Raw genomic sequence first — 14,089 nt, 5'->3', positions numbered from 1 at the left:
TCTCCAGAAGTTTTGTTAAAAGAGGGATGTTGGCTATGGGGCGGTAGTTCGATGGTAAGGAAGGGTCAAGATCGGCTTTTTTCAGAAGAGGGGACAAGGCAATGTGGCCCATTTCTGAGGAGAACAGGCCCGATAGTAAAGCTTTGTTTATAAGGTTTGTAAGGGAAGAGATGGCCTGCGCTGGGATGTTTTCGTAGAGAAATAACTTGTGCGTCTGAATCTCTCTCTCACCTTCCACTTGGGTTTGGAAAAGGCGAGTTGTAAATCCAGCATCCAAATCTTACCATTTTTACTTTCTCAAACACGATGGAGCTCGTTCTTTCCTCGGCTGCTGGCTTCCACTTGTCATCCTGCCCTTTCTGCACAGGATCCAAAGAGAGGGGAAGAAAGAACGCAACACATCTGATCAGATGCATTCCTGGAGAATAAACGCTGTGTCAGGAAATGAGCCTCCTCCCTCCCCCCTATTATTCATTCTGCCACTATCACGTTTTTGTTTCTCATAAGGTTATAAATCAAATTTGGGTAAATCTTGCAGTTTCTCTAGGACTGTGGTGATGGGCATTAACCCTGGAAGGGTTCACTCATTCTCACCCTAAGTGCAGCAATGTCCAGACTTCTGTCCATGTATTTCTTTTTTTCATACTTATCTCGGATAAACAATTCCACAGCTCTGCAGGGGCAAGATTAAGGGTCAATAAAGACTGAATGGAAGCAGGAAGGACACACTGGGGAAAACATTCATCCCAAAGAGCAAAGAAGTCTGGTTTGCATGGAGTCTAACTTCTCTGAGCCTCAGCCTGTCTCCTTGGAAAGACAGAAAAGAGCTGTACAAAGCTTTATATCAGCTGTCCCCAGCTGCTACAATAAATATTCTTTTTTAAAAACACTTCTTTAGTTCCCCTTTCATGAGCAGGAGTTCCCCGTCTCACATCTGCTAAAAGAACAAAGTTCCTTGTGCAGTGTGCTGTGTATTGCCAGGACCACAGATCTCCTTTACACTGTGTCTGACAGGGATAGAAAGGATACTGGTCCGTCTGAGGATGGCGAAAGTTCTCGGGCAGATACGCTTCATACAGTCGGTTGGCTTTTGCATTTCCCATTTCCTGCATACACTGCAAATGTAAAACACAGGTAGCAGGCATTTCATTACATAGCGAGGCCATGGCAGTGCATCTACAAACCTCTGAGCAACACACGAACAAGCTCACCTGGATCTGCTCTTCTGTCCACTGGTCAAGGTTGACAGATTTCACCCTGGAGATGTGAACTCCCAAATTGCGGTGAATCCCAGCACAACGGATGCAGACAAACACCCCAATGTTCCAAGACGCCCATCTCGGCCCTGCAGGGACAGTGAAAGCGCACAGGTTGACTTATTGTTCAATAATACAGATCAGCAGAGTTTAGGATTATCTTAGGAGCCCAGTTTTATAATAATTGTTCAAGCTTTCGTGCCTCTGCTGGCTTCTTAACTCGAAATGACCAGGACAACCCTCCAAGGAAGGCAGAGGATCCAGGAAACCTCAAGGAGACAAAAAATGTTCCCTTCCACCACAAATAACCCTCCCTTTCCATAAGAACAGTCTTACTGGGTCAGACCAATGGTCCGTCAAGCCCAGTAGCCCGTTCTCATGGTGGCCAACCCAGGTCACTAGTAGCAACATTTCCGAATCCCAAAGAGTAACAAGATTCTAGATGACGCTGGCCTCACGTTCTACTGGCAAGAGAAGGAGTTTTCCAGCACCCAGGCACATGGTGTGCAGTACCTGATATTTGGGGGAAAATGAGCTCGACAGACTGACCTTGTGAAGCTAATTTAGAACGTCTCAATACCAGGCAAATGAAGCTTAAGCTGTCTTTCCTCATCTGATCATTCAGATTATTGCCGTCCAACGATCTCACCAGGCAGACAACATTCACTAAGAGCTACCTTAAATCATATCTTCTTTGGACCCATTTGGGGGGAAAAGACTATGACATAGTCACAACAACTAGCTCCGACACTGACAGCAGAAAGAAAACATTTCTTTTATAATCAACAAGTATGCTTGCAAGCGCCCTCTATTCTTCTGGCAAAGTCCACACCGTCTTGACAAGGCGCAAACATTTCTGCCAGTCGGTATTTTCTAACGGGTATGTTATGTGTGTAATTTAGACCCAGATGCAGAGACTATTCTAAATCATCTCCTTACTGGTCTGGCTCCTCTTCTGCTGTGTTTTTCACAGCGCCATCCTATAGCCGAGAACCTCAAGCTCTAATCCTAGCTCTGTCATAGACTTTCTACAATCATGGCCGGGTTACTCTACCACCCTACGTGTCATTTAGTGGTAGGTATTTTCCTGTCCTTGAAGGGTTCGCAATTTGAGGGTACATCTATAATTGGATGTCCCTAGGATGCACTCTAGAAGCCTAGATTCTGGTATACAAAACTGGCGTAAACTGCGATTGGTGCAACTGACTTAACCACTGAAGTCACATGAACCACAGAGCTGGTGAGCAAAAACACACAGAACTTATTGCATTCTCTAAGTTACGCGCATAAGAGGGAGCCCTGCCCCTTGCAAATAAGAGGGTATGCGCAGGCTGGATACCGCTATAAAAACGCACTTGAGCCCGCACACACTGAACGCACGTGCTGGTATTCTGAACATTTAAAGGCGTAACTTTGGCATATAACTTCTCCCCTTATATGGCCAAAGTTCTCACTTAAATTGGAGGATTTGGGGCGCTCCTGGGTAGGGGCTGAAACTCCGTTTGAAAGCAATTTTTCATTTAAAGTATGGTGACGGATTCAGTTTTGACGCTCGAGTTTGTAGCTCCACTGAAAATCCACAGAACCATGAAGCTGGAACACCCCAGAGGAAAATCCAGCCACGATTTCTAGAGGCAAGAAAAGCAGAAGCAGTGAAACACAGAGCCTTCCTTCCTGCCGACACACCACATGCGATTGTGCACCCAGTACCAAGCAAAGACGCTCCCCGTATCTTGCTTATATTTTATTAGATAGATTTTAATATTGTAACTTGTTTGGACTAGTGGGATAAGAGGGGGCTATCAACATCAGTTTAAAAAAGACAAAATATTCTACGCCTCCCCCCAGGCTATTAAAATACAACTTTCCCATTTGTGAAATCTGGCTTCCTGTTTTCTGGTCTGTGAAGTTTCACAAGATGAGGAAGTATCGCAGACAGCAGAGAAGCCGTGCAGCTTGATCACAATTGGTCCCTACCGAGCTTTTGACACGTTTGACCCACCCGACATCCGATTCGAAGAATCTCTCGATAAATTCAAGAGTAAACGCAAAATATTCTTATATCTAACATGAGACAAGAACCCCTCTCCCACCCCTCCTCTGATCAAGGATGAAACTGAGCCACTTTTAAGAAGCCGCCCCCCCCTCCTTTGGTTTCCTTCCTGCCCTATTTCACCTTCAATGTATTTTATCTATTAAACCAGTCTAAATCCCGTCCATAAAAAAAAAAAAAATCAATTACTATCTTAATTTTCATATTGCAATTAACACTAATTTTACTCTGTAAACCGATCAGATACTCGCTGATGGTCGGTATATCATATATTTGTTAATGCATTTTTCTAGAAATTGTTCTTCTGCTGGGCTTTTTGTGAATTCCTGAGGATTATATGTTCATGTTTGTTTGATTTTATTTGTTTTATTGAATTATGTTATGTAATGATGATTTAGGTTTAAATGGTATACACATTTTTTTAATAAATAAATAAATATGGAATAAGCTTGGAAGGGAGCACCGATCTTGCTGAAGTCTGGCAAGGAGGCTCATCTCAGCTACTACTATTACTTATCACTTATATAGCGCTGAAAGGCGATGGTCCCTGCTCAGAAGAGCTAGCTAATTGGCATTACTTCGACTTGCTGTCCTCGGGGACTAGAAACAGCAGCTCCCCAGCCTCCCAGCGTGGACACATCCAATAGCCCCCAGACCTTGCTGGCTCCAACACATTCCCGCTGCCACCCTGCCCAGCCCTTCTGCTTTCATGTTCACATTCAGGAATGTTTTGGCAACAGTGACACGGTATGCAGCAGACGCTGCCCTGACAGATGGACGTGGGGCGGTCTGCAGCAAAAAACCTCTGCAACTCCCATCACTATGGGAACCACACATTATGAACTTATAGAAATGCAACAAACACTTGATGAATCCCTCCTCCTGTCCCGACCGATTCTAGCGATATGCCTGGTCCACGGTTCCTCACAACCCTTCCCCGCTCTCAGCCAAGTTCACCTTCTCTCCACTTCATGTCCTCACCCTCACCTCCTTCTCATTTTTTATCGCTCAGTCCTCAGGGATTAGGAGACACGTGAAACCTTACCGAAAGGCGCGTTAAGACAAAAACAAGAACTTTTTTTTTCTTTTAATAGATAAGGAAAGGGATCTTCTTAAGATCTGTGTACGGTGAAGCATACAAGAGGCAAACCAAACTACCTTGAATGACGCATTGCCCTGACGCAGCCTCAACGGACACCTCATGTTTATGTATGACGTCAAGAGACCAATGCAAAACACAGCCCACGTATCAAGAGTGTGCAAAGAGCTTCAGAACTGACTTGATCAATGTACTGTCACTGCAGAATCGCAACTCCCCCCCCACGGCTCGTAGGTCAGGGGTCGTGCTCACTGCAAGCGCTACTTTCACTGTGAAATTAGACTGAAAATCCAGACATAAAAACCAGGGTGGGGGGAACACACCAAGGTCTTTCTTCAGCACACGCCAATGCAAACATTCAAAGGGCCTGAAGCAAGGAAGTGGCTATGGGCCCTTATCACGGCCTCCATCACGTGACTCTCTTATGATGTTTGCCTTATGCCTGCTACATCACCTTGCTGTGTGATCAGAAACTTTTCTCCTGCTGAGGGCAAGAGAGAATCAATGGAGTAATAGAAGTCCAAATTCCCCACACAGTTGGCCCCTTCCCAATTCCAAGTCTTGGCCTCTTCTTGGTTATGATCCCTCCACAAGATCCCTCCCTGGCCTAATGGAAAGGACCGAGAATCTGGGTTGACCAAACCAGGAAAATTAGACCTCTATTAAAAATTAAATACAAGGCACCATAAAAGATTCTGAGGCAAGCAATGGAAGATGCTAAAATGCACCATGTGGAGAACCTTCCTGCCCAGGCTGACAGATGATATTGGGACACAACTTTCACTGTTACTCAAAATCCAAGAGGTGGGCATCGCCTCCACCCAAGATGTCTATCAGAGATGGAATGAAAAGATAAAATCTGCTTCTGGGCATGGTCTTAATGCTGGCTTGGTTGTCCTTTGAAATAAAGCCCACTGTATCAGCAGACCAGAGATGTCACAAATAGAGAATGACACGGGGACAAATTTTCCCCCATCCCCGCAGGAACTCATTTTCCCGTCTCTGCCCCATTCCTGCAAACTCCTTTCTCATCTGCACAAGCCTCAAACACTTTAAAATCAAAAGTGTTCGAGGCTTGTGCAATTAAGACAGAGATTACAGGGACAAAACTAACCAGGGTGGAGAAATTGAGTTCCTTCAAGGACGGGGAAAAGGTGTCCCCAAGTCATTCTCTACACTGCACCACTCTAGAAATTGTGACATCACTGGTGAGGTTGGCTCTTATTGGTGGAATGAGGCATGATGTCACAATGCCAACTCTGGTTATCCGAGGCTGAACCTTTTCACACTATTTATTTAGTCAATTTTCTATGCTGTTCTCCCAAGTAGAGAATGGCACGGGGACAAATTTTTCCCTGTCCCTGCTCCATTCCTGCAAGCTCCACCCTCATCTGTACAAGCCTCAAACACCTTAAAATCATAAGTGTTCAAGGCTTGTACGGTTAAGGTACAGGAATGGGATGGAGAAATTGCGTTCCCACAGGGACAAATTTGTCCCCCATGTCATTCTTTAGTCACAAATTCCCAGGCTTGCCCCCAGTCAGCATATTTTCTGCTTTTCTCATCTAATCAACAAGCGACAGAGGCATCAGCGAAGGGTCCTGAACGCAATCGTACACACACAAAGACTGGCCAGCTATTTCCTGGCATAACCCATATCCTGCTCCACCATTAGAAGCTTTCCGTGAGTCACTCAGAGGGCCAGTGACGAAGACCCAGAATGAATCAGCACAGATGTATTTTGGACAGCTAAGAAATGGTGCATGGAAATATTCACCAGTCACTTAGCAGAGAATTATTCCAGAGCCTCAGCTGACTGCATAACCCAGAACAATGTCCTGGACATCTCTGGGGACTTCAGCTGTTTGATGATACAAATGTGAGAATACCCTCACTCAAGATTGTCTAAGCGACACACAGATAACTTTCTCAAACCCGTCTGTTCTTAACTTCAGGGAACTTTAGCAGGTAATGATGAAATCTACCCACCACCCTGAGAAGTAAATCCATCAATTTCCCTCTGAAAAGGCAGGTTTTTTTCGCTGGCAAACGCCATGAAACCATCATTTGCAATTACCCAGCATTTCAAAATCAGGGCAGATCTGTTTGAGCTGTGTGGAGAGAAGATAAAGATCGAAAACCCAGAAAGCTATCTAAGTACCCGAAGGACCAGGACCAGGACGGCAGCCACACTCCCTTCCCATCCCATTTATTCAGGAGAGTGACTGAAGCTCCAGTTTCAGATCCAAGATTGCCCATGGACTTCAATGACTACAAAGTAAAGAGCCAGAAGCCGCTTGAATAATACAAACTGAACTCGTACAATATGTATTATAAAGAAGCATCTGCTTAAGGAACATGAAACATCTGCTCAGCGATCAGTCCATCTCTAGGATCGCTTCATTCACAGAGAGAGAAGGCATTATCTGAAAATGATTCACATGGGTCACTTCCAAATGCAGCAACGCAAGTGACAGCAGAGAAAAGGCAAATTGTCCATCCCATCTGGCCAGTAGAGATTAATCCAATGAAGGCAAATGCATAACTCTCTTCTCCTCAGTCTTTTACCTGTTCACTTAGCCTTGCCTTCCCCCCCCACCACGTCCTCCATGCCTGTCCTGAGCATGCCCAGAATTTGACATTACTATTTCTTCCACCTGTACACTATGAGTATTTCAATTCCTGCTATCTTCCACTTTGCTTCCTAGAAAACTAGATTTGCAAGCCAACATGAATTCCCTCATTAAGAATAAGACGTACCAAAGCAGTACCCATTATGGGTGGGACTCCCGAAGGACCGCCACAAGAATGTGCTTACCATAAACAGCATCCCGATGCACCTGAACATCCATCCGGCAGCCTTATAGATATCCACCGGGGACTCAAGAGAGGACTCAGCCCAGGAAGTCGCCTGACCCTGAGTGGAATGAGCTTTGAGAAAATCCAGAACTGGTTTCTTCTGAAGAAGGTACGCCGGAGTGATTGTCTCTTTGATCCAGCACGCAATTGAAGCTAGAGGCACCTTCCCCCTTACAACTGCCCATCAGGATTGGACTGCCTGAACTCCTGAGTCCATTGCACATAAGTAAGGAGAATTCTGAGTACATCCAACTTGCGTAACTGTCTCTGCTCCAAAATACTCTCCCGACTACCCAAAACCAGAAGAGCAACCATCCGATTCACATGAAAAGGGGAAATTACCTTAGGAAGAAAGTAAAAGGCCACAGCATCATACATGCTCCTTCAAAAACTCCAAGAAATGAGCACGACAAGAAAAGGCTTGCAACTCTAACACATGCCAAGCTGAGGAAATGGCTACCAGAAAAACCCTCTTCAAAGTAAGGTCCTTCAGAGTACAGGAGCCAAGGAACTCAAACGGAGGATGAATCATAAGAACATAAGAATTTTTAACACTGCGGTACGCGAGGGGGCTCTTCCGCCTTCTCTTCGGGTTGCTCAGATTGTGGTTCTGCTTAAGCCCGGCAAGGACCCATTACAGGCCTCCTCGTATCGCCCCATATCCCTGTTGAATGCTGAAGCTAAATTCTTTGCTAAATTGTTGGCCAACCGGTTGGCGGGTATTTTGCCCTCTCTGGTGGCGGAGCCTCAAGTTGGGTTCGTCAAAGGACGGTCGTCCACTCGCAATTTACGTACAATATTGACTTCGCTGGAGTGGGTGGAGCGGGAGCAGGTTTCTTCTTTGCTGGTCAGTTTTGATGCCCATAAGGCCTTTGATAGGGTTTTGTGGGATTTTTTGTTTTGTACTCTTCAACATTATGGTATGGGAGGTTTCTTTAGTGATGCGGTGGCTGCATTATATCATGATCCGCTGGCTAGGGTGCTGGTTAATGGAGTTTCTTCGGCGGTGTTTCCAATTCAGCGGGGTACTAGACAGGGTTGCCCCTTGTCTCCTCTTCTTTTCGTACTCACCTTGGATCCCTTAATTCGCGAAATCTCTGCTAATCCGGCGGTTCGGGGTGTTTCTCTTGGCGGCCGAGAGTTTAAGATTTCGGCGTTTGCAGACGATTTGTTGGTTCATTTGACCTCCCCGTGGGACTCCTTTCCTGCTCTTATGTCGCTTTTTACGGAGTATGGCGATTTTTCGGGCTTCCAATTGAATTATGATAAATCTTTGGCATTAGCTACGGCCGAGGCGGTGCGCTTGGAGTGGCCGGGGCAGTTTCCTTTACGGTGGGCGGATGGTGTATTCAAATATTTGGGAGTGCAACTCACGAGCAGTGTGGGACGGTTATATCGTGCTAATGTAGATGTTTTGTTGGCCGCTACGGAGGGTTGTTTTGCAAAGTGGATGTCTTTACCTCTCTCTTTTTATGGAAGGGTTCAGTTGTATAAGATGGTTATTTTTCCCCGCTGGTTGTATGTACTCCAGTTGCTGCCTCTTTGTCTGCGTCGTAGCGATCTTCAACGGCTTCATAGGCAGCTGACCCGATTCCTCTGGCAGGGCAAGAAGTCTCAGATATCGATCTCTTATCTGTTCGGCTCGGGAGGGGTCGGGGGTGCGGGGCTCCCGGATATTGGCCTCTATAATCTGGCTTGCTTGTTGCGATTTTTGGGTGACTGGTACTTACAGAGTGATGACTATCTTTTTCGGGACTTTGAACATGCTCTTTTCTCTCCTTGGCACTTGTTTTCGCTGTCTCAGTTACCTGTTCGCCTCTTGCCTCCCGCGTTCCGTTCTAGTTTCATCCTTAGGTCGTGGCGTTTTTCGTGGAAGGCATTGGTAGGGTTACTGGGGGGGGACCATCAAGTTTCGGATCAGTTGTCTATACGGGGGAATCCGTAGTTTCTGCCTGGCTGTGATAACTCGGTCTTTGTGCGATGGACTGGAGAAGGGTTTCTTCTTCTTGAGCATTTATTGGATGTGGAAGGGGCGATGAGACCTTGGGGAGATTTTCCCATGCTTCATTCTTTGGGTGTGGGAGGTCTGTTTGCGTACCGGCAAATTCATCATTATGTGGGATCCTTGGCGCGCCCGGGCTTACGGTTCCGATTGGGTAACCAATTTCGTCAATTTTTTGCCCAATTTTATGCTTGTGGCTTGACGGTGTCTGCGTTGCATGGGGCTTTGCGGAGGCTTACTCCTCAGAAGTCTTATACGGCTCTGGAGAGCCGCTGGGGTAGAGATCTGGGCATACCTGGTGAGTCCCTGAACTTTCCTTCCCTTATTGGTCGTATCTCTTCTATTTCTATTAGTGCAGAACTGAGGGAATGCCAATTTCGAGTGGTGTATAGAGCGTATTTTTCCCAAGAGCGGGTCCACAAGGTTGGGGGCATTTCTTCTCCAATCTGCCCTAAGTGTACACTGGGTTGCAACTCCTTTTTTCATGCATTTTGGGGATGCCCTCGAGTGAAAGTCTTTTGGAGAGCCGTACTCCGCTTTTTGGAGCGGCTGGTTGGTCATGCTATTCCGATGTCTCCGGTAGGCTTGCTTTTGGATAGATATGAATCTTTGCGAGTGCCTGCTCGGAGACATCGGTTGCTGATCCGGAAGGGTGCTGTTATAGGAAAGAAGATCATTCTTAGCGTTTGGACGCAAGATATAGCGCCTGCTTACTGGGCTTGGAGGAATCGTTTTCATAATTTGATGCTCTTGGAGCAGCGCCATGCTCGATTATCTGTCCGGCGGACGAAGATTTTCCTGCAGACCTGGGACCCCTACATTTCCTCGCTTTCCCCTAGGGCCAGAAGTCTGGTCTTGAATTCACTCTGTTGTTGATACCTTATGCTCTCAGCTGTTTTCCCCGGGTTGGTGGGTGGATGTTTGAGAGAGTGTGAAAGGTAGGTATGAGTGGTTGGACGTATGTGGAGTTCAGGGGGTAGGGTGGGATTACACATTGTGGGTGGGAGGATGGGAATTGGATCTCTTGTTTTGTTTGATCTGTGCTGAGCGGCATAAGCAAACAGCTTGCTCAGCATAATCCTTTCTTGCTGGGGGGTTTTGGGTATGGAATGGGTCTCATGGTGTGGGTTTGGGTTGGGGTGGGGGTTTGGGATTTGGAGTGGGTGGGGATTGGGGGATTCTTTGGTTGGGGTGAAAATGTGTTTGATGGTACATTTGATGTTCGCGACCTTGTTGTATGGTCGTGTTGTCTTGTGTGTTTATTGATGGTGTGCCAATAAAACATGATTTATACTAAAGAACATAAGAATTGCCGCTGCTGGGTTAGACCAGTAGTCCATCATGCCCAGCATCAAAGACCAGCGCCCTAACTGAGACTAGCCCCACCAGCGTACGTCCTTGTTTAGCTGGAACCAAAGGGCGAACCGGAGGTCGAATCAACTTCGCTGCCCTCAAGACACTGATCACATCAGAAAGAGACGACAACCGCGACAAGACCGACACCTGAACTCTCAGGGAGGACCAGGCAGGGTCGCACTCCAAGCCATCCTGCACAATTCCAAGATGTGCAGCAGGGACGCCCACAGGGGAATGATCACCCAAGTGGAACACCAGTCCTTGAAGAAGCACCAAATGCGCAAACAAGCCCTAGATGTCAAAAAACAGCAAGATCTCAAGATGGCAGAGACCACTTTCTCTGAATAACCCTTCTTGCTTAGCCAGTTCCTTTCAAGAGAGACAATAGGGACCCAGATCAAACATGGAAACAGGACCCTTGAGTCAGCAGATTGCTCGAGAGGGACAGAGGAAGGAGGTCTGCAACAAGCAGGCAAACCAGATCCGCCCGTGTACCAAGGGTGCCTGGGCCAATCCAGTGCCACCCGGACCACGTATCTCACAATTCGAAGAACTCCACCCACTTGAGGCCACGGAGGAAAGACATACAGCATTCCTGCACCAGGTCATCCCAGTTCAAGGTTATTATAACTACTGCTTCATGGATATTTCTCAGTGTCTTCTTGGATGCCCAATGCAATCATATCCCCGCTCCATCGAGTCAAAACCATCACTCTGAAGGTTAATCCAGACCTTGTCTTTAGCACTGTATGAGTGTAACTGAGAATTGGAGTAAATTAGCCACAAAATAATCATAGCACTGCTGTCATGAGCCAAATTGGAGGTCCATGTGGATTACCCTGTTTCTTCTACTGTTTTTTTTAATGTCATTACTGTTCTGTCTCCACCACCTCTACTCCAGGCATCCACTCTTCTCTGAAAAGGATTTCTTGATTTAGACCTTCTATGGCTTCCTAATGTGAGTTCTCCTATGACTTCCGTTCCACTGAAAAAGGAACATATCCTGGGAACTGGTACCTTCCACAGGCCTCCTGTCTCCTCTCCTTTGGGATACACATTTTGTGATTTTTCAGTCACGAAGATTTTGATACAAACCTTGCACTCTTTTGGTCATCTGCTTCTGGATCACCTCGAACCAATCTCTCTCCTAGTATTCCAAGTGAGCCCTCACCTGGGCAGAGAGTTCACTAGATCAATTCACCGAGTTTTTATTCAAACTCCTCCTGGGCCCTGATCCACCCAGACCCTCTTGCAGTATCAGTTTCTCTTCCGTTGCCGCAATTACAAATAGTGAGGGCCTGGCCCGTAAAAAATTAACAATGGTGCATTTTGAAGCCCCTGCTGGGCCAGAGAGACTGACGATCTTTTCCTGCCCTGAAAAACTTTAGTATTCAGTAGACACAGCATGGGGGGTTAGGCAGGTGGCCTAGGAAGGTAATTCTTTGTTTGCATTAGTGACGACAGCCTTACTTTATTTTAAAAATTAAACAAACAACATTTTGTAATCTTTTGCTTTAAAAACAAATTGAGACGGAAATGGACAATTTGTTATACAGAAGTGATCATTAAGGATGTGCTTTCAGACACATGTAAGAAAATGTATCTGCTGGTTACGCATCATCGCATCCCCCAGCTCTAAAGGACGCTGGTCCTTGGCACTGCTGTATTAACATGAGATCGCCCTGAGGTGTCATGATTACAGCACTTCAGTTCTCTGCAGGTTCTAACTCTCGATGCTCGAGTACTCAGCCAGTGCAGCCATGATTTCTCACCAGGAGAATCACCTGCTTTGCTCCTCGAAAGTAGGTCACAAAGCTACTCTTGCCTTTCTTTGATGCTTCTCACTCACACAACCAGACAATCCCACGTGTCTGAGCGCAGGAAGCTGCAGCCGTGCAAACAGCCTTTTGCAGTCGAGGAAGCAGTTACAAAAACTCGAGTTAAGACCACATCGACAGATTGGGCTGGCCGTTATTTCAGGACCATTTCTTATTCGCCTCTTTAAAGGGAAAGTTGATTGTAGACCAGTGGCCTTCACTCCCAGTCCTCGAGCACCACCAATGGGTCAGGTTTTCAGAATACCCAAATACAGTAGCAGTACAGTAGTAGATGTGCAAATCTTTCATTAGGGATAAACTGAAAGCATGACCCACTGGTGGCCTTCCAGGACTGGGGTGAAGGCCAACAAGGTCCTAGATTAACAGCCGTGCAATGATTCATTCGATCTTACCTGGATCACTAAAATGGAATATTGCTACTATCTGGGTTTTTGCCAGGTATTAGTGACCTGGATTGGCCAACATGAAGACGGGCTACTAGGCTAGATGGACCACAGGTCTGACCCAGTAGCCAGGGGTGTCCCCTCCTAGAGGGCCGCAATCCCGTTGGGGTTTCAGGATTTCCCCAATGAATATGCATGAGATCTATTAGCATAAAATGAAAGCTGAAAGCAGTGCATGCAAATAGATCTCATGCATATTCATTGGGGAAATCCTGAAAACCCGACGGGACTTTGACACCCCTGCAGTAAGGCTATTCTTATGTTCTCCACCCACCAACACTCACCATCTTAACGCACTCATTAGTAATCTCACACATCGACTATTGCATTTCTACCAGGGTATCCGTGAAAAAGATCTTCAATGTCTACAGATGATTCAAAATTAGGCAATTTGAGAAAAAAAAACCTTTGGCCATATCACTCCCCGATTGAAATTGTTACATAGGATGACTTTCAAAATTCCATTACACATCTTCAAAACCTGTCGATCAAGATCTCTGCTATACCTAGAACTCTTATTAACACCATGTTCTCCATCACAATGCCAAATTCCAGATTCGTAATAGCATATTTTGTGTAACAGGATGTAAACGATGACAGGAAACCTCGCTTGACAAATTCAAGGCCACATTAAAGATGTTTCTTTTTATTGACACATTTAGGGGTCCTTTTACTAAGGTGCGATAAAATGGCCCTTAATAACCACTTTTTTTTCTGGTTGCAGACCTTGCCATCCTCTGGAATAAGGATGGGGGATGACAAACTTTCCTACAGGATTTCAAGATTCTCCTGGAGGACCAGAGAAATCAGATGTTTACCTCAGTATCTGCCATTAGTGAGAAAAGAAAGTAATATCGATAAGATAGAAACAGCCCTTCCTGGGTCAGACCAATGGTCCATCAAGTCCAATAGCCCGTTCTCACGGTGGCCAATCCAGGTCCCTAGTACCCAGCCAAAACCCAAGGAGTGGCAACATTCCAGAATCTCAGAGTAACAAGATTCCAGAATCCCAAAGAGAGGCAACATTCCATGCTGCCGATCCAGGGAAAGCAGAGGCTTCCCCCAAGTCTTAATAACGACTATGGACAGCTCTTCCAGGAATTTATACAAACCTTTCTTAAAACCAGCTACGCTATCCGCTCTTACCATATCCTCTGGCAACACGTTCCAGAGCTTAACTATT

At 46.1% G+C, this 14,089-nt stretch overlaps 1 protein-coding gene across 1 annotated transcript in view; it reads right to left on the bottom strand.

Annotated features, from left to right (window-relative positions):
* The window catches only part of SMAP2 (small ArfGAP2), a 29,294-nt gene that overhangs the window by 14,003 nt on the left and 1,202 nt on the right, over positions 1-14,089 (bottom strand). The window contains exons 2-5 of the mRNA XM_033956683.1: positions 1,212-1,345; positions 1,030-1,115; positions 595-673; positions 285-359 (exon numbers count right to left, since the gene is read on the bottom strand). Of these exons, the coding sequence (XP_033812574.1) occupies positions 285-359; positions 595-673; positions 1,030-1,115; positions 1,212-1,345 (374 nt within the window). The remainder of the gene's footprint in view (positions 1-284; positions 360-594; positions 674-1,029; positions 1,116-1,211; positions 1,346-14,089) is intronic.

This window comes from Geotrypetes seraphini, chromosome 8, assembly GCF_902459505.1.
Source record: "Geotrypetes seraphini chromosome 8, aGeoSer1.1, whole genome shotgun sequence".
In the NCBI taxonomy this organism is placed as follows: Eukaryota; Metazoa; Chordata; class Amphibia; order Gymnophiona; family Dermophiidae; genus Geotrypetes; species Geotrypetes seraphini.
This window is presented reverse-complemented; position numbering and strand designations above follow the sequence as displayed.